The 21,244-nt window shown below is 37.2% G+C and overlaps 1 protein-coding gene across 1 annotated transcript in view; it reads left to right on the top strand.

Annotated features, from left to right (window-relative positions):
* The window catches only part of DNAAF6 (dynein axonemal assembly factor 6), a 29,653-nt gene extending 8,826 nt beyond the window's left edge, over positions 1–20,827 (top strand). The window contains exons 4-6 of the mRNA XM_021678209.1: positions 591–687; positions 15,968–16,053; positions 20,698–20,827. Coding sequence (XP_021533884.1) covers positions 591–687; positions 15,968–16,053; positions 20,698–20,827 — 313 coding nt within the window. The remainder of the gene's footprint in view (positions 1–590; positions 688–15,967; positions 16,054–20,697) is intronic.
* The last annotated feature ends 417 nt before the right edge of the window (positions 20,828–21,244 follow it).

Genomic DNA, 21,244 nt, shown 5'->3' with positions numbered 1-21,244 from the left:
TACAATTTTTCTGAGCCATCGTTTTCCATGAAAAAAGACCTTTTTTTCTTCTACTTTTTTTTTTTTAAGATTTTATTTATTTATTCATGAGAGACAGAGAGAGAGAGGCAGAGGGAGAAGCAGGCTCCCAAGGAGCAGAGAGCCCGATGCGGGACTCGATCCCAGGACCCTGGGATCATGACCTGAGCTGAAGGCAGTCGCTTAACCAAATGAGCCACCCAGGCGCCCTTTTCTTCTACTTTTAATCTTACTAGAAGTTCCCTCAATCCATTTTATTTGTATACTAAAACAATTAAGCTTAGTTTTTCAAAAAGAAGTAGATACAATACAAATCCTGCTTTACGGTGTTAGGTATATATGTATTTTTTAGTGTTAGGTATTTTTGACTGAATTTTCTAGACTTCTATTCCTTTATGTTCTGCTAATTGCCTGAAGAAACTGTCAACACTTTAATCTTTTTATTTTTTGTAATAGCATGTCCTCATAAGTTTGTAGTTTTTTGTTTTGTTTTGTTTTGTTTTTTGTTTTTTTTACTCTAGGACAGAAAATTGCTTTCTTTTGAGTCTCTGTATCATTGACTTTTTTTTCAGGTATGAGATAATATTCAAACAGCAGGTGGGAACTGAGGATATATTCCTAGGATTTTCGAGAAAAGACTCTTCAACTGCATGTTGTGAAGATCTAGTGGTGAGCCTCTCCATCTTCCCTATGACCATTATGGCTACATTGACTGACTGTTGTATACATAATACCATAGGCAAAGCAGTAAACTCTTTAAAAATAGTGGTTGCTGTGTTTTAGGTACTAAGGAAATAATGGGATAGACAGTTTAAAATTGGTTAACACGTACAAAACAAACTAAATTTACACATGTGGATAAGATTTACAAATAAACGTAATAGAATCATAGGACATAATACACTATTGCTAGTCCTATGAAAACTGCCCTTCCCTGAATCTCTCTTATCTCTTATATCTGTATTTCTTCTAACGACTCAGCTTACATTGTGCAATTTTAAAAGGGATTTTTTCTTAATTTTTGGATCTGAACTTCTGATTTAAAACTCTAAAAGACATCTAAAATGTTATCTTGGCTCCCTATCAGAATGACACTATTTCTATGTAATACCAATGAGATCAATGAGATCCCCTTACCTCTGCTTATTTGAGCCTCAGAATGATCCTGTTGAAAAGTCTGGGCCTAACCAAGAAGGTAGGATATAACTTGTTTTGGCAACATACACTAGTAATTCTGGTGTGAATTCTTTTCCTGAGATCAGCGGCTATGCATCTGTCTTTTCCCCTCCTTCTTTCACAACACTCTACAGTATGGAGTACTGAGGTGCCCATTGGAGATGCTTAATCTTTTTTCCTTAAGCAAATGATAAATGGAATCTCTCTTTTGCATGAACTTCAGGTTTTCTTTTATTAGCAAAATCTAAGACATTCAATTGAATCAAGTAACATAATGGGAATAGTGAGCTTAAGTACCTCAGGAGATTTTTCAAACTCTAATGAGTTAAGGTTTCAAGTGATTTTGAAGTAATTAGCTTCCAGGGTTTTACCAGTAACATCCCAATTCTTCTTTTTTAAATAACTGTAAAATAACATTTTTGATGTCTAGTATTGAGGATTGCTGTAAACTCTGGAGAAATCTGGGTCCTAAGTAAATAACTGTTGTGAGCCTTTCCATCTCTCTCCTGTAAAGTGCTACTAGTATTAATAATAAAGGTGTCCTGAATGAAGACTTTTGGAAACCAAATTGTACCTCAGGGTAGGAGTATACAATTTATGTAAAACTCAACACGTATATGCTGAAGAAGACTTGATCCCTCCTTTTAATCAACTTCTAATTGATTGGGGAGACAGAACTCACATAAATGAAATCAGCTTCTTAATAACAGTTAAACTCAGTGTTGACAGTCTACCAGGAGTTTAGAGGGTTTGGATAAGGCATGGAATAGAAGCTGCGTGAAATATTTGTTGGTGCTATGGCACTTCACCTCATGTATACTGTTCTTTTTCTCTTGCTTTTTCTTCATATATTCAGTTTTCTTAATTCAATTAGCCAAGGTATAGTACATCATTAGTTTTTGATGTAGTGTTCAATGATTCATTAGTTGCGTATAACACCCAGTGCTCATCACATCACGTGCCCTCCTTATTGCCCATCATCGAGTTACCCCATCTCCCTACCCACCTCCCTTTCCACAACCCTCAGTTTATTTCCTGGAGTCAAGAGTCTCATATGGTTTGTCTCCCTCTCCGATTTCTTCCCCTTCAGTTTTCCCTCCCTTCCCCTGTTGTCTTCTGCACTATATCTACCATTTACATTGACATGGATGGAGCTGGAGGTTATTACGCTAAGTGAAATAAGTCAATCAGAGAAAGACAGTTATCATATGATTTCACTCATATGTGGAACATAAGGAATAGTGCATATATTCAATTTTTAAATACTCAGTGAGTACTATTACATACCAGACATGGTTCTAAGTACTAGGGATACAAAGATAAATAAGATACAGTCATCACCCTCAAGGAATTTACAGTAAAGGAGATGGACACGTAACAAATCATTGCAATTCAGTATGGTAAGTACATACTTAGAGGCATATATGTGTGACGTATATGGTGTCATAAAGCAGAAAGGGATCAACGCTGGGTAGACAGGATTTTTCCAGTAGACAACATTCCAAGAGCATTCCAAGCAGAGGTAAAGCACATGGGAAGGTATCCAGGCATGAAATAGCCTGGCCTATTTGAGTAAAGTGTGAGCATAAGAAGAAGAAAGAATAGTTGTGAATAGTGGTGTACTGGTAAGCCAACTCTCAAAAAAGAAAAACAATCCCTGATCTGTAGCTTGAATTTTATCTTGTAGGCATATTAATGATGATATCCACCATCATTGCTTAACCCCACTGGTAAGATTCAGACTAAAGAGGTTGTTGACCACATCTCAATTATTTCTTGCTCAAATTTATAAGCTTACTATTGCTGTTGATAATATGGCATTTTCTCAGATCTAAGACATCATCAAATTGCCATTTATTTAATAACAAAGGAAAAATAGGTGTGCTACCCCATTAAATGTTCACATTGATTGAATGATGCATCTCAGTATCAGAAACACTAAAATGTGGGGGGCATTACACCCCAGAACTGGCTAAATTTGTGATTTGGGGGCTGGACCTGGCCTATATGTAACAATCCAACACAGAGACTTTAAGAAAACCTCTGTTTAAGCTGAGGAAGATAGTAGCACGAACAATCTGTTTAAGTACAAGGAGTGATTTGGGGTTTAAAAATTCACCAGGACCACCCTTTCCTTTACCCTCCCCAGACTCCAAATAAGAAAGCAGGATTCATGAGTCTTAAATCAAAGCAATTGTCCTAAACAAAATTCTCAGTTGCGATTATGCATGTCTTCAGCAAACCTTCCATTCTTTCTTTCTAACGTCAAGCCAAAGAGCTTCATTATCTAAATTCTGCCTGCTGCACCCCTCTGAGTTTGTAGCTACCAAGCTTCCCTGGCCTTAATCTATAATTAGGCATTTTATGTTTTAAGTAAAAATTGTGTGTATTTAAAGTGTACAACATGATGGTTTGATACACATATACATAGTGAAATGATTACTGCAGTCAAGCTAATTAACATATCCTCTCCTCACATACTTACCATTGTGTGTGTGTGTGTGTGTGTGTGTGTGTGTTGAGAGCCCTTGAAATCTACTCTCTCAGCAGATTCTCAGTATTCAATATGGTATTAGTAACTATAATCATCATGATGTACATTTTAGAGCTACAGCTTGGTCAGTGGTTTGCTGGTTTGTTTTGTTTTGTCTTTAGCTGCCAACCATTTTCTTCAAACAAAATTCTATGAGAAAGCCCAACATATAGAACACATACAAGCACCAATGCCTTGGTTAAAAGGGTACGATCACCCATGAGGCAGCTCCTAGGAGAAAAACTGGGGCTCTTTGGAACACGGTTTAAAAGATGCTTATCTAGCCTTTTCTCCTTGTATTACGGTTGAGAAAACAAGGTCAAGCTTGTAAGGTATCAAATACTCATATAAATTAATGGGAGAATAACAAGACAGCTAGTGGGCTTTTTCCTCCTAGGTAACATGTATGTTTTTCTTTAAACTTCATGAGTTCAATGCCTCTGTCTTGTTCTATTTTACTTTATTTGATTTTACTATTTTTTATTTTCTCTTTTGTTCTCTGTACTTTCCATCCCTCCCCACAAGGATCCCACTATAAAGGGTTTGATATATATCCTTGACTATATATCCTTGAATACATATCTACCACTGTTTGCTATATATTTTTTAATTCAACAAATACTTATTGAGCACTTACTATAGGCCAGATACTTGGTATACAGTGTTGAACAAAATAGAGATGTTTCTCTTTCTCACAAGGAGCTTACTATCAAGAGATCAGTCTATAAGCAGCACAGACTTCCACAGATCCATCCAATAAGGAAACAGTGAACCCAAATGGATAAAAACTCTTACTTACACAGGCAGGATAAGCAAGATCAGCATGGTGTCAGCTCCGCATGTCCCTTTGCCCCACAGGACAACATCGAACTAAGGGGACCAGATGACAGGTGACATGAGCAATGGGGCACTCTGTTGCTGAAGAGCCAACTCTAGACTGTAGCTGGACTGTTTTATAGCCTGCATCTATACCCAAGAGGAGGGAGGTAGACAGCTCTTATGCCTTATTGGAACCAGGGAGGAGGGTGAGAAACTGCCTCATGGTAGCCTCCTGCAAGATAAGGAGCCTCCCACAAGGTAGAAAGACAGATAAGAAACAGCCTTGAGGCAACTCCTCACAAGACTGTATCTTCCCATATTCCAGGAGGATCACAGGATGTTCTGCCAAGACTTGGGGCAGGCTGCAGTTGGGCCTTGCCTATGTGGTCAGTGTAGATAGTGCAGGGTCACTAGAGTGCCATAGCGGAGCCATTTTCCTACATTTACAGTCTATGGATAAAGGTTTTTATCCTGCTCGTCTTCACTTAAAATGATATAATAATAATAATAGCAAATAATTTATAGAATGCTTACTATGTGCCAGGCATTTCTCTGAGAACTTTGCACAGGGTAAATCATTAATCCCCACATCAACCCTATGAAATAGGTGCTATTATTTTCACTTTACAGAGGAGGTTGCTGAAGCACAAAGAAGTTAAGTGACTTGCATTAAGTTCACACACTCAGAATCTGGTAGAACTATGATTTGAACCCAAACAATGTGAATTTGATAGAAGTGTGTATAAAGTGATATGGTGCAAAGAAGTAGTCCAAGCAGACTTCACAGTACGGGTGGCATCTGGCCTGGACATTTGAAGTACATGATAGTTTGTCAGGGTGGAAAATCTGTCTGAGCAGAATAAACAATGGCATCAGCAAAGGCCTAGTGCTATTAAAGTACATGATGTGTTTTGAAAACTATTTGTGATGTTCTTGGAGCCCCAGAATGCACATGGAGCAATAAAAGAAAACAAAATAAGGAGCTTAGAGCTAGTTGTAAAAGCCCTTGAATGTCACACCATGTGCTATGGATTGAATTGCGTCCCCCCCAAGGTTCATATGTTGAAGCTCTAACCTCCATTGTAATGGTATTTGGAGATGGAACCTTTGGGAGGTAATTAGCTTTAGATGAAGTCACAAGGGTAAGCGCTACATGATGATATTAGTGCCTTGATACAAAGATGCCAGAGAGCTTGCTCTGCTTGTTCTCTCTCTGGACCATGTGAGCACACAATAAGAAGACAGCTTTCTGCAAGCCAAGAAGAGAGCTTTCACCAGAAACCAACCATACTGGCATGTTTGGCATGCTCCGATTCCAGTCTGTAGTATTTTGTTATGGCAGCGCCAGCTGACTAAGACACCATGAGCTGTGGACTTTTGTGGGAATTAGAGTTACAAAATGGTAGGAGATGAGTGTGAGTTAGGGAGATGATGGTAGGAGATGAGTGTGAGTTAGGGAGATTGGTGGTAGGCAAAAACCAGTTAAGAGACAATTGCACTAATTCAGGTAAGAGAGGTAGGAACCTGGAGTGTGGCAGTGGGGATAGAGAACAAAGTAGACATTTCAGAGGTAATACTGATAGGATTTAGAAAGTTCTCAGATGGGATATGTAAGGAAGAAACAGGAGTCAAGAGTTCTAGCTTGGGTGACTGGGTAAATGGTGATGACATTAATCAAGATATGGGAATGTAAAGTGGTTTGTCTCTGGATGATAGTCTTAGAAATGGTTTCTATTTCTTTTTCCTCGTCTGAATTACCCCCCCCCCTTTTTTTTAACGATTACCATCTATTACTTCTGGAATAAGAGTAAACCAAGGGTGGTTTTGTTTGTGGTATGGGGATATCAGGTAAGAAATGCAAAAGAAGACAAAGTTCTAAGAGAAAAATATTAAGTTTTGGTTATATTGAGTTTGAACTGCCTGCAAGAAATCTTGTTGGAAGCATCCAGTAGGCTGTTAGAAATATAAATCCATGCAGAACTCAAAGACAGGGACTGGAGATGTTGATTTTCAGAATTGGTGTTTGCTCTCTGAGGGATTAGAATATACTACCACTGAGTGCTGGCTTTGCATCAGGCTTAGAATGATGTAGAACTGATTTTAGGTAGCACCTGTATGCTTGGGGGGGTTGTTGAGAGGGACACTAGGAAGCTTGCAGAAACGGGACTGAGGACAGAATACATAGCCCTTGGGACGGGATCAGTATTCAGAGGCAGCGTTCAAACAGAGGCATCAGAAATTCTCACTCCAGTTCCAAGCCAGGTATTGAAAACCAAGAGGAATTGGATCAATGAAGTGAGGTTGAGACTGTGTCATGGCTTTAGAGATAAAAACAATGACGATGGGGGAAGCCAAAAAGCTGTCATAGAAACAAGGTGGGAAAAAATAGGAACTTGCCTACTCCTGAGAAATAGGGCTGACCAAAGTACCTGACCTTTTGGGTGCCAGTTGGGGGGCATGGAAAAAGGAACTTCAGGTATCAAAGATATGTAGGAAGATAGCCTGTCTTCTTCATAGGACTATTTGTGGCGGGAAGGGGGATGGGTGCAGTGGGGAAGTAGGTCAGTGGATTCCCATTTTCTCCCATTCGTTTTGAACAGCAGATTATCTCTAAAATCTAAAAGTGAATGGGACTAGGGTTATTGATATTCTGCCAAGTGACCCATCGTTTGTTCTAGAGGAGGGGAAAAGCAGCCTGCACATAGCTTGATATTCTTTTTGAGCTGCAATGGCTTCTTGATATTTTGGTTCTTCTCCTTTAATGCATCTGTATTGATAAGGGGACATTCTGATGTGACCTATAAAGCAAGGCATTAAGCCTGTTTCTCTTTCATCATCATCTCTTCACTGGGATATGAGCCTCACTCCATCTCTAAATCTCACTGAGAATAGGGTGAGAGTCAGGGATGGGATAGGAGTCAGTCACTATCTGACAGACACAACCAGAAGTCACATGTTTATCATTCTCATCTCAGACAGGGCTATCCATCATTCTGAGCAAAGTGTCCCCCTATCTTCTGAGAATTCACTTGTTTCTTGAATGGTCTGCTTCTCAAGTCCTGTTTTCTCTCTTAAGGTTAAATCAGTCCTATTCATTGACCTTTAATGAACAAATGGGTTTGGCTGCTTGATAATGGAATAGATTCTCTTTTCCATATAAATTCTAGAGGATGGACACCTTTTTTGCAGGCTTTCTGATTATGCTAACCTTATTTGATTGGTTACCTATCAGACTGTGTGTCAGGGAGAAGGGTATTTGAGCTGTAATACAATTCCTTATTATCAGCTCCAGGCAGCACAGTAAACCTTCAAATTCAATTTCTAATAGTTCTCTCAGTAATATACATACATTTATAGTTAATATCATAACATTCTTTCATAATGATGGTGAGGGGAAGAATACCTCCTTCAAAGCTAATCTAATTGTATAGATTTAATACATTTGTGATTATGAAAGTTAGATGTATCTAAAATTTTAAATAGTACCAAAATTAGTAGAGTTGAAAATACAAGTCCCCCATAATGAGAGATAGATGCAGAATGCGTGTGGGCGGGGAGAGAGAGAGAGATGGGGGCAGAGTTTGAGATGGGCTTAGGGTCAGGTATGAAATAAGAGTGAAAAGTGTCTTATCCATATTACTTGGTAAAAAAAAAAATCAGCAACTTTAGATTTTGATGATACCATTTTGAGGAGGTTTCATTAAAATATCTGAATCACATGGTCCAGAATCCTTGAACGAGTACAGGCAGAAACTTCTGAATCCATGCGAGCAGGAACAGATTGACCCTAGGAAAATGCTAATATTTGAGGGGCAGATAAGGGAAGAGGAACTGAGAAAGATATTCAGAGATGGGAGAAAGCCATAACAGTATCTGCTGCTATAGAAGGGTAAACCAGGATTGGGGTGCAGAAGGAATTTTTAGATTCATCAGTTAAGAAGTCTTTGGTGACCTTTGGAAGACAGCAGCTTCAGTGGTGTGGTGGGTGCTAACACCAGATTGAAGAAAGCCAAGAAGTGAACAAGAAGTGAGGAAGAGAAGGCAGCAAATGTAGATCATTCTCTGAGGAAGTTTGACAATGAAAGGGAGGAGAGGAGGAGGAGGCAAGATTTAGGGGTGTTTTTTAGGATAAAAGAGAATTCAGAATGCTTTTCAGTTGATGACAAATATCCCTTCATTTGCTTAAGTAATATTTATTGAGTGCTTAATGTGTGTCACTAGAGTGAATGAACAAATAGTAAAAAAGTAGTCATGGTATGGGTCCCCAGAGGACTTTTAGAAATGGGTGGAGGCATTTTTGGTTATAGGGTGTTATTGGCTTTTAATACTTAGGGGCCAGAGATGCTCTAAATCCTGCCATAAGAGGGACAATCCTAAAAACAAACAGTTGTCCTGCACAAAATTAGAAAAAAGGGGGTTGGAGATATGAGGATGGACCACCCAGCAGTATTCTACCTTTTTGATTACTTCTTCCTTCTTAAAACATGTGTTTCTCTTTACTATAATGACTCCTCTCTTCTGGTTTTCCTCCAGAATCACTGGGCATCTCCTCCTCTCCTTTGACCCCAAATCACCGGTTTTTCCTCTCCTGCCTCGAGTTCTCTAGGTCTCTGAAAAAAACCTATGTCTCTTTTTTCTCTGTTCTCTTTCCATACATTCCAATGGCTTTAAATACTATTTCTCTAGTCTTGGCCTCTCCCAGAAGCTTCAGATTCATATAACCAACTGCTTACTTGACATCTCTCACTTTAATAGACAATCCAAGCCTAACATGCCCAAAACAGAACTCTTAATTGTCTTCCCCAAACCTCTTTTTCATTGACCTTCATCATCTCAGGAAATGGCAAGAACATTCACCCAGCTGCACAAACTAAACACCTAAATCATCTCTCATTCCTCTTTATAGCATCAGCAAGTCTTTTTGGCTCTACTTTCAAAATATATTCTAAATCCATCTAATTTTCATTACCACCACAACTACCATCATGTTCCAAACCACCATCATCTTTCACCTGGACCATTATGGGTCCCTCCTCTCTCTTCTCCCTCCTTCAACAATTACTTCCTTGCAGCCTTTCCACAGTGTCCAAAGAGATCCTTTTTTAAAGTAAATCAGATCACATCACTTCTTTGTTCAGAACCTTTAGTGGCTTCCTACAGCACTTAGAACAAAATCCAGACTCCTTATCTTGACCTATGAGGCCTTATATGATCTGATGCCTACGTACTTTTTCAGTTTCATTTGACACCACATTTTCTTCCTTGTTCATTATGTTCTAGCTACCCTGGCCCTAGTAGCTGCAATTTTTTAAAGTAGGCTCCATGCCTAATGTAAGGCTTGAACTCATGATCCCAAGATCAAGAGTCACATGCTCTACTGACTGAGCCAGCCAGGTGCCCCATAGCTGCAATTTTAAATAGTATAGTCAGGGAAGGCATCACTGAGAAGGAAATATTTGTGCAAAGACTTGAAGGACATGAGAAAGTGAGGCTAGGAGGTTGGAAAGGTTATCTAAGTGGATATATAAATCAAACACTGAAGACAGAAATTTAATATTAGAAATATCAATAGAGAACAAAGAATTATTATTATTATTAAAGATAGGGGGATGACCACCCAGCGGTATTTTACCCTTTTGATTACTTCCTCCTTAAAACGTTTTAAGGAATTGGTAGATGATTCCAACAAGGAGGGTATTTGATGGTATAGTGTGAAGACCTGAGATTCATTTTTAAAAGCTAGAGGAAAGGGGCAGGCCCAGGGATATAAATGCAATGGGAGAAAAAACAAAAAACAAAAAACAGGCACCCACTGAGAAGACTAGGGAAGCAGTGTGATCAGGGGAGATCCAGATTTCAAGAAATTGAAAGGAATATTCAGAGGCTGAAGAGATAAAGGGTGATGGACTCTGTGTTCCAGAGGAACTATGGAAGGATTTCATGAGTTGGTGAGGGGTAGGAAATGGAAACAAAATAGAGGATATGGAGATCTCGATGGTAATTGTTAGGTGATAAGCAAGGACTTGGGAGTCTGAGGCTCCTTGTGTTCTTGACAAATAGCGATAAAAGTATAATGGATTTTGTTCTGGTAGTCTCCAGACAGCTAGTGGTAGTGAGGCTATGAGTGTTTGGGGGTGATTGTGGGGGCCAATAGAGACATGGAGGTCCTATAGATGAGTCTTCTTATTCCAAAATGAGCTGCGCTTACCCTTGATTCCTGTGAGAGAAGAGGTACTATGCTTCCATGATCTCATAAGACAGGCATGACAGTGTAGTACTGGGATGTTTCAAAGTGGTAACATCAGGGGTTCCTGGATGGCTCAGTCAGTTGAGAGTCTGCCTTCAGCTCAGGTCATGATCCCAGGGTCTTGGGATTGAGCCTCATGTCCAGCTCCCTGCTCAGTGGGGAGTCTGCTTCTTCCTCTGCCCCTCCCCCTGCTTGTGCTCTCTCTCAAATAAATAAATAAAATTTAAAAACCCCAAAGTGGTAACATCATAGGAAATTTATCCATTAATTTAAAAATGTATCTATTGGGTTTTTGTCCTGGTTTTGGAGAACACATACCTCTATATTTTTATTCCTCAGAGGTAAATATATTATTTCAAAGTAGGGAAACATCACCTTTAATTTTTTTCATTTTCCTATAGATCATTATTACTCATGAGAATTTTTATAAAATACTTAGATGGCTGCAATGCGAAAAATATCTCCAGAGTTAAATGTGGGTTTCCATAGTTAAACAATGGGAAGTTAAGCTACCGAAGCAATTCGGAATGAGACCTACCCAAACTTTTTCTGTTAATCAAAATTTCCTAACATTAAGTTTCAAATAGAAACTCAAATAGTCTTAACTTCTTTGCTAAGAATCAAATATATTGGAGATGGTTCCTGTGTTTCTGTCAAATAAAAAATATTTTTATAATATCCTGAATCCATAAATAAGAATATCTTTTAAATTTTCAGCCCAAACCCTTCTGTATATCTTGAGCATCAATAGAATTTCAGTAAATAGCATACATAAACTGGCCAAGTTACATATAAGGTATATTTCATTTATTCTTCCGTTCTGGTTGTCAGGAAGTGACAGCTCAAGAGGAAACACAGAATGGATGACCTCTGTGGAACATTCGCCATTTGGCCTTTTCTTTCAATTTTCCAGCATCTTATAATATGATCACGGACACTTGTCTGAGGAACAGGGGAGCCTGTATATCATTTACAGATTATAGGAATATTATCTCTTCAGGAACCATCTTGTCATATAAATCTCTTGTAAGAACAAAACAATAAAGAGGAAATTTAAAACTCAAAATGATAATCCTACATTAATGACCTCCCCTCCCAAACACTTTGGCATATTAAGCCAGCTCTGTTACAACACATAGAGGAAAATAAATAGAGGACCATGAAAGCAATTTGATCTACCTTTACTTATCTCCAGGAAAGCCCCAAAGTGAATTCCCAGAGACAGACTAAGCAAGTAGTTTTGACTACTTGTCAGAAGACAAGCTGAAAGTGGAAAGAAAGGCTCACACAAACCTTAAAGTAGTGGACCTTTTCCTGCTCTTTTTATTCACAAGGCCAGAAGACAGAGGTTTAAACTGAAGTTAGTGATGGATACTGCGGTAGCCAGCCTACAAGATGGCCCCTAATGATTTTCACTTCCTGATATTCTTCCCTTTGTGTAGTTCCCTCTCACACTGAATAGGGCTGCCCCATGTAACCAATAGGATATCATAGAAATGAAAAAGTACACTTTCTGAGACCATGTTAGGGATGGAAAAAGGACATTGCTTTTGCCTTGCTCTTTTGGATCATTCACTCTTGGGAGAAGACAGCTATTGTGTCATAAGGACAATCAAGCAGCCCTAAGCCCTATGGAGAAATCCACGTGGTGAAGAACTGAGGCCTCCTGGCAATAGCCATGTGAGTGGGCCATCTTGGATGCAGATCCTCTAGCCCCAGTAAAGCCTTCAGATGTATGCAGCCTCAGTCAGTATCCTGATTACAACTTCATTTTAGACCCTAAGCCAGAACTGCCTAGTTAAGCCACTCCCAAATTCCTAAGCCAAAGAAAATGTGTGAGATAATAAATGTGTATTGTTTTGAGCCATAAATTAGGGGGGAGGTGTAATTGGTTTTGGTTATAAAACAATAGATAACTATAAGCAATAAATAACTAAGAAGTGACAGAAACAGAATTCAAACTCAAGTTTGACTCCAAAGGTTGAGCTCCCAAAAAGTTGAGAGTTTCCCAATGAAATTTTTAGTTTTCCCTAGTTTACCTATTAAAATAAGTAATTATTTGAAATAAATCAATTTGCATCCTATGTAAAGGGAGGAACATCAGTTCATTTAATTGCTTGGTCAGTAACGTACTGTACTTACTAATGTTGGACTAGTTAGATCTTGGGTACAATCAGTTAGAAGTCAGTAAAAAACCATGTCTATTTTCCGGGAATTCATTAGAAGTATTTCTAAAGCAGTCTGATTCATGTTTCAGGAGTTTTTCTGTTAAGATTCCTATTGAACCTTCTAGCTTATGAGATATTAATGTGTATGATTCCACTTAATTTGTTCCTTCCTGTCCCTCCTCTGAAAACATTTTAGTACACAATTTTAATTTTCTCAAGAGGAAAAATTAGTGAGTTGTTTCTAAATTACCCTTCACTAGAGTTGCAAGTGATTTTAAGAACCACTTTGACGTTCTACCCAGAAGTTGTATCTACATTTCACATAAGTTATCATTTTTTTCCTTCCTCAAATGTCATTTCAACCTTGAGGAAATAATCTTTTACCTTGAAAGATCTGAACATTTCAGACTAAAGAAATAAATATTTATATCCCTTGGTCCAGGTGGTATGAGTCATCCTGCAACTAAAGAACATCCGACTATCAGATCTGCAAGTTATAATAAAAATGGGTCTTTCTTTGTCCAATAGAATGCTCATTTACTTTGAGGTGGAGCACCTATAACTACCTCTAAGAAATGCTCTATTTCTCTCACTTAAAACATCTATTAATTATGAAGATCTGAGTTTTCAAAATATAAATAGGAGGTAATTCTTTGTTTAATTAAAATATTAGCCATAGGATATATTTAGATAGTAGGACCTCTAGAGCTCTATTTACAAATATTTTTATATACAGATTTAATAAAGTAAAATATAACTCACAGACATGTATTGGTCCACAAATTTTATATTGCAAAAACACTATTGCCTACTTTAAGCTTCTTACAAGGAATTCCATTTTCCCCATTACTTATTTGATATGTATTTCCCTCATAACCTGCTGTTTTTATCCTTACCATTCCAGTTCTTTTTTTTTAATATTTTATTTATGTATTTGATAGAGACACAGCAAGAGAGGGAACACAAGCAGGGGGAGTGGGAGAGGGAGAAGCAGACCTCCTGCTGAGCAGGGAGCCAGATGCAGGGCTCAATTCCAGGACCCTGAGATCATGATCCGAGCCAAAGGCAGATGCTTAACGACTGAGCCACCCTGGTGCCCCTACCATTCCAGTTCTTAAATCACCCGATGTCTGATATTTCAAGTCTTCTAGCTCATTTTAGAGAAGGCTTCATAATTTACCTTAACCTTAAGTTGTTTTGTTTGTTTATAGAAACCATATGCCATGGCATCTCAGATAGATGGATGGATGGATAGATAGATGATAGATAGATAGATAGATAGATAGATAGATCAACTTCCATCAAAAAGGGAATTAATTAAATTAGAGTGAGGGATGAGACTTTGTACTGTGGTAAAATACACAATACAGAATTCACTGAGAGTGACATGTAATACATTGACAATGTTGTGCAACCATCACCAATATCTAATTCCAGAACATTTTCATCAACCCAGGAGGAAATCTGTACTTGTTAAACAGTCACTCCTCTTTTCTTCCTCTCCAACCTCTGGCATCCACCAATCTGTTTTCAGTCTCTATGGGTTACCTACTCTGGATATTTCATATGAATAGAGTCCTACAGTATGTGCCTGGCTTCTTTCACTCAGCTTAATGTTTCAAGGTTCATCCATGTAATAGTACTTCATTGCTTTTTATGGCTGAATAATATTCTATTGCATGGCTATACCACAATTTGATTATCCATTTATCAGTTGATGCAAATTTGGGTTGTTTGTGCCTTTGATTCAAGTTATTGTGAATAATGCTGCTGTGAACAAAAACATATAATGTTTTTGTTTGAACACCTGTTTTAAATGCTCTGGGGTATGTATCCAAGAGTGGAACTGAGATGAGACATTTTTAAGTAAAATCTTACCAAACCAATCAACAGTCCCATTTTTTTGTGTGTGTAAGGATCATGTTTTTATTTATCTTCTGTTATGTTAACGATTTTTATGGACTCCTACACTTCTCTAGGAATTGTGAACTAATTAATTAATTAAGATGTCCATCGACAGATGAATGGATAAAGAAGATGTGGTATATATATACAATGGAATATTATGCAGCCATCAAAAAATGAAATCTTGCCATTTGCAACGACGTGGATGGAACTAGAGGGTATTATGCTAAGCAAAATAAGTCAATCAGAGAAAGACAAGTATCATATGATCTCACTCATATGAGGAATTCTTAATCTCAGGAAACAAACTGAGGGTTGCTGGAGTGGTGGGGGGTGGGAGGGATGGGGTGGCTGGGTGATGGACACTGGGGAAGATATGTGCTATGGTGAGCGCTGTGAATTGTGTAAGACTGACGAATCATAGACCTGTACCTTTGAAACAAATAATACATTATATGTTAAAAAAAAAAAAAAGATAGTAGGAAGGGAAAAATGAAGGGGGGGAAATTGGAAGGAGAGACGAACTATGAGAGACTATGGACTCTGAGAAACAAACTGAGGGTTTTAGGGGGGGCTGGGGGATGGGTTAGCCCGGTGATGGGTATTAAAGAGGGCATGTATTGCATGGAGCACTGGGTGTTGTACTGAAACAATGAATCCTGGAACACTACATCAAAAACTAATGATGTGATGTATGGTGACTAACATAATAAAATTAATAAAAATAAATAAATAAATAAATAAGAATAAAGTCAATAGAAAGCCCCCAACCTTAGCAGGTGCACTAGTATGCACCTTCAGACAATGAAAGTTACAAGCGAGTAACCAATGTGTTTCTATATAGCTTTGGAGTCAGACAGACCTTAGTTCAATTACACACAGTTGCCCTCGGGCCCTTACTAAATTGCTCTGTATCTCAGTTTCATCATCTGTAAAATGGGGGTAATCCTGCCTCTCAAGATTGTTATGAGGAAAGGGCCTAGGCTTGCACATAGCTGGAACTTAATAAATATTAGTTCTCATGTCCCCAAACTTCCTTACACTCTTCACATTAACTGTTCTTCAAGACAGCAGTATTTTTCTTCTCGTTTTCTCTTTCAGGTGAAAATTAAACTGCCAAATACGAACCCTTCTGAAATTAAAATTGACATCCAAGAAATGATTCTCGACCTTCGTACTCCTAATAAGTGAGTAAAACTTAGAACTAGAATAATATATTATAATATTAATAAAACTTTAGTCAATATTCTTAAGTGTACATAGTTATTTTGCATCACCCCTAAAGTCTGAAGAAAGGTGAAAATGTTATTCAGATGTTTGATCTGCATAATATAAATATAAATATATTTGGAAACACCTGATTTTTTTCTGCTTTGCCCCCATGCATTTGGAGTAGGTTGATACTGCCAAAACACAGTCCTTGACATTCAGATACAGTTTGCTTATCTGTGAGGAAAAACAACTAGAGGTGAAAATCTCCTAAGTTTTAAGTCTTTCACGTGGTTTTTTGTACAGTGATGGCATAAAAGAAGCAATATCTTTAAACTTTTTGGTTATTGTGGGACTCTAAGGTTCAATTTGATTATATTTCCCTGAAAATTAACAGAAAACTCTTGTCATCAATTACTTAAAACAAAAATTCTAACAATTTATCACTAGTTCCTCAAGTAGTGTGACTACATTGAAAAAGAATACAGGTAATAGTGAAATAATTCAATTAAACATTTAATATTTTCAAAATAGTCTTCTTATTACACAGGTTCGAATTATCTTCCCCAAACACCACACATACAGTAAGATTCTGAGGTAAATGTTTATCCTGAAACCTGGACAAATCAGTCCTCTCTCTCAAAACCAACTCCTTAAAGAGGGAATCCAGGGGACCCAGTGTGTACTTGATAAAATATCTAAATATCTCACTGCTTTGTTCACTTTTCATCTGAATGTATAGCAGTGAGCACACTTGGGCTGATTGCAGTGGTTCTTTCTCTGTAACTCATGAACATTTCAAACTGGGCATGGAGAGTAGTCAACCGCTGACACCTTTTCTTTCTTCCATTATCAGAATCAATACTTCTCCCCTGTTGATCTTAGGACTTCAAAAAAATAAAAAAATAAAAAGTAGATCCTTCATACAAAAGACTTCTATGTGTAAACAACTCAGTGTACCTACGTGGCTTAACCTTGATTTCCACAGTAGAGGCATTTAACCCAAAATGATCTACAGATGAATATATATCAAATATTTTCTCATCACTTATATCATTTCAAAACTACATTCTCACAAGGCATTGTCTCATGTTATAAAAATCCCATCCACTATTCCTACAATTCACTTCAAGGAGTATTGTACTTTTAAAATTCTTATTATATATGCTTTTACTCTTCCACACAACCTCTGCGAGGAAAGTTGCTTACATGAACAGTTAATCTTCCATGATATTGGTGTGCTTGTTAAAAGCACATACGTATCTACACACCATGGAGTTAATTTCCGCTTCCCTCGCAGTTCTCCATCAATCTTCAGGCAGATGCTCTGGCTATGCTATCGTTCCAGATATCTATCAGAGCCCACTAAGTGAAAGACTCACATACCTGTCCACATAGAATGTGGGCTACACTAGAATTTTTGGATCATACTGTTCTTATATATTAAATGCTCTGTGCACAGAGGTGCTGTCTCTTAAGAAAAAAAAATCATGAATTATGGTAGAAGACTGAGGAAAGGCTTATATCATTTTTATCATCTTTCCCAAACACTTGAGCATTCTTTGGAGCCATGCTATTATCTGAAATTGTGTTATTGGAAGTGTGTCTTGTTTTTGAGTTTATTGATATTCATGTTAACTTTGTTTAGTTTCAATTTTGACACCCTCTAACACTGTTTACTTATCCCAAGAAAAGTAAGAGAAAATATCCCATTCGTGTATGTATAAGGCAGAACAAGTGACTCTATTTTAACTGGATGGACTAGTAGTATCAGTCAAATGATAGTCAATTGCATTAGAATTATCAATAAAACCCAGATTTTTGGAATTATACAACCTAAAGAAATAAAGCAATTTCTTAAATTCTTCATTTTTTAAAAACTTGTTTTGGCATGTCAATTCCCAACATGGAGTAGATAGAAAGGAGGAAAGATAGGGGAAATTGGTTAATTTCCCAAGGACTTTTGTCTTCATATGAGATTTCATTATTTTTTGAAGTGAATCCTAAGAATGTCATAAATGAATTCCTTGAATGGGATAATAAGAACATATTGTAAATACAAGTATGAGTTAATTTTTGGTTGAATGCTATTTATTCTCACCTTTGCTGTGCTCCTTTAATTCAGATTGATTGAGAATTGACTGATGTTCAAACCAAAAAAATGTTTTCAAAATGAAATTGTGAAGTTTAGCTCAGTAGCTATTTCTGCACTTTCTTTGAAAATAGTTATGGCTCCACTAGAAAACCTTTAAAAAGTCCTGTTTATTTTTAACCCAGATATTTAGATAAAATAATTCATTAACTATGTAAAATAAAAACTGCATTGTGTGAATATGCACAGAACAAGGTTGTCCTGTATTTAAATCTCTTGCAAGGAATATCACCTTGACTTTGCTAATATAAATGTAAGTATGTAAGTCTCTAAGTTATAGTTCACTTTATAGATAGTTTTTTTGCCTTTACTTTCATATAGTTCACTTTTAAATAATTGCTAATGAAAATTAACACTGGATAAGCATTTGGTCAGTTCCTAAACTGTACCTTCTTAAAAGCAAGTATACTATCAATGTAAAAGCTGAGGGATTGGGTTTAAATGTTTATTCATTTATGATAGTACTAATCTATAGTAGGTATTCAAATATTTTGTGGCAACCTATTTGCTTTTCATTCGTTTATTTATTCATTCAACAAACATTTATAAAGTCTTCTGCTAGACACTGGGGGGACACGAAGATAAGATATAGTCCTGTCCTTCAATGAATTGTACATGGATAAGTATTTGTAGAATTTTATTTTGTTTAAATATAAATCTCAATTCAGATATCAGACAGTAAAATAGACTGGACAAAAATACTTCCCTTCTCCTAAGAGCCTAAGTAAGTTGCACCATTTCTGTTGTTCAAAATTTTAGTATGTGAAGCCATACTACTAAGAACTAGACAGAAATGCAGGGATAGATGGATCATTCCAGTGGTCACTAACTGTCTCTTCTGAATTTATATCTCTCTGGACAGAGAGGGGCACATTATCATTGGAGCTCCTTCTTCAGTTGATTTATAGTTGTCTTTTAGTGCAATGAAGCTACCACCACTGAGCTTCGCTTTATTTTTAAAGTGAATATATTAACATTTGTAGAATAAGAGATAAAGCAAATCTAATTCCAGCTCAACCTATATTATAAACAATTTTAAAAAGATGGACTCTAAACATTTTTTGCACCCGCTTTCTTGAGATGCCAAATATTACAGGCTATATTAAAATACATCGCGATATTACTTCTGGTGGAGAGAGCTGTTTTTCTTACCCCAGATATCTGGAATGGAACAAGAGTCACAGAAAATTTCTCCTTTTGGTTCCAGAGATTTGTGATAAATACTTTTAATGAGTCCAGTTTCCTGAACTTAGGTCTTTGCAAATGAGTAAAGAGGCCATTGGTTTTCAAAAGTTTGTTTCAAACACTATTTTTACAAGTATTCTATAAGTAGCCCTAAAAAATACCAGATCCCTTTACTGATTTGGATCTTATACCTTCTAAAAGAGCTTCTCTGTCCACTTTTTATAGAGATACTCAAGCCTTCTCTATGGAGAATGTGAGGTAACAAGAGTTGCATGCATTTAATTTTCTTCAGATACCAGCATGTGCCGACCCCAGGCATAATTCACATTCATACCACTATGACAGAATTATGGATGTCTCATCCCAGCAATGCATCTAAAGCATACAGCTATCCAGTAACTGAGCCACAACTGCAAAATAAACCCAGCAATCTCTCACAGGGCTTTTTGTCAATGTATAGGAGAAAGAAGCAGAAGCAAGCACAGAGAAGCACTTTCATTGATCTGGTATTAAAATCATTCCAGGCCTGAATTTCAACAACTATACCTGTAGTAGAGATTCAGCCTGAGGTTCCGCTAGCAGAATTATTATAGAACCATTCCAATTTTCAGATTTGTATCAGTCAGTCACATTCCATCTACACGTAAGCATGGCTGGCAACAGATCTATCCAACCAACTTAAAGTTGCAATGGCTCTATTCCTCTGCCTATAAACCAAGCCTGAGACTATGTGTCTATAATGCAAAATGGGGTCAATTTTGAAAAAAAGAGTGGGGGAACAAAACCCCTGCTTGGATTTTTAAAGCAAAAAAAAAACCTGGTATGTTATTTGTGTTACTTAGGCATATTTTTGATCCAGTATTTATACTGTCTAAATATTTTTTGGTTCCTAATCTTCTGATGGTATGTATTGCTTTCCATTACCTTATTAAATGTGATATCTTCTTGGGACGCCTGGGTGGCTCAGCCGGTTAAGCGGCTGCCTTCCGCATGGGTCATGATCCCAGGGTCCTGGGATCGAGTCCCACATTGGGCTCCTTGCTCAGCAGGGAGCCTGCTTCTCCCTCCCTCTCCCTCTACTTGTGCTCTCTCTTTCAAATAAATAAAATCTAAAAAAAAAAAAGTGATATCTTCTTTTTTTATTTAAAGTCAATTAGCCAACATATAGTACATCATTAATTTTGATATAATGTTCAATGATTCATTAGTTGTGATAGTTTCTTGATATCACTTTAGGATGCTGATTCTAGGTTTTTATCTTATCTTGTTTTGTTTTGATTTTTAGGAAGCTGTTGATAACCCTTCCCCAGCCTGTGGAATGCAGTAGTGCCAAAGCTTTCTATATCCTGGAGACCGAGACTCTTGAAGTCACCGTAGCTTTGAAAAGGGAGTTGGATTTCATTAATTTCTTCTAAAACTTCATGAATAAGGAGGAAAGGGGATACATTGGACTGATAAAAAATAAAAGGAAACTTCGAAAAATTGTTAATGTTTTCTATCTTCTTTATTACTCTGACATATTTCAGAAAGGGTCTAAATTCAATTCTAGTAAGATCCTGATCATTGACAGTCATTTCTATTACTCTGTTCGGAAATATTGTTTTCTCATATTCACTAGGTATTCCATTTTTATAGCAATAGCTGGATAGAACTGACAGGTTATCCAGTTAGATTACTGCATGGTCAATTAAAACTGAAATATGACTATGAAATTGTTGGTCCACTTATTTCAGGAGTCTGAAGAACTTAAGCCAATTAAGTATACTATGATACAATCAGTTGCATTGCAGGTGGTCATTTTTATCACCAGAAAAGTTTATTTGGTTGCCTTT

Source organism: Neomonachus schauinslandi, chromosome X, assembly GCF_002201575.2.
Source record: "Neomonachus schauinslandi chromosome X, ASM220157v2, whole genome shotgun sequence".
Taxonomy (NCBI): domain Eukaryota; kingdom Metazoa; phylum Chordata; class Mammalia; order Carnivora; family Phocidae; genus Neomonachus; species Neomonachus schauinslandi.
Note: the sequence above shows the minus strand (reverse complement) of the source record. Positions and strands in the feature narration are given on the sequence as shown.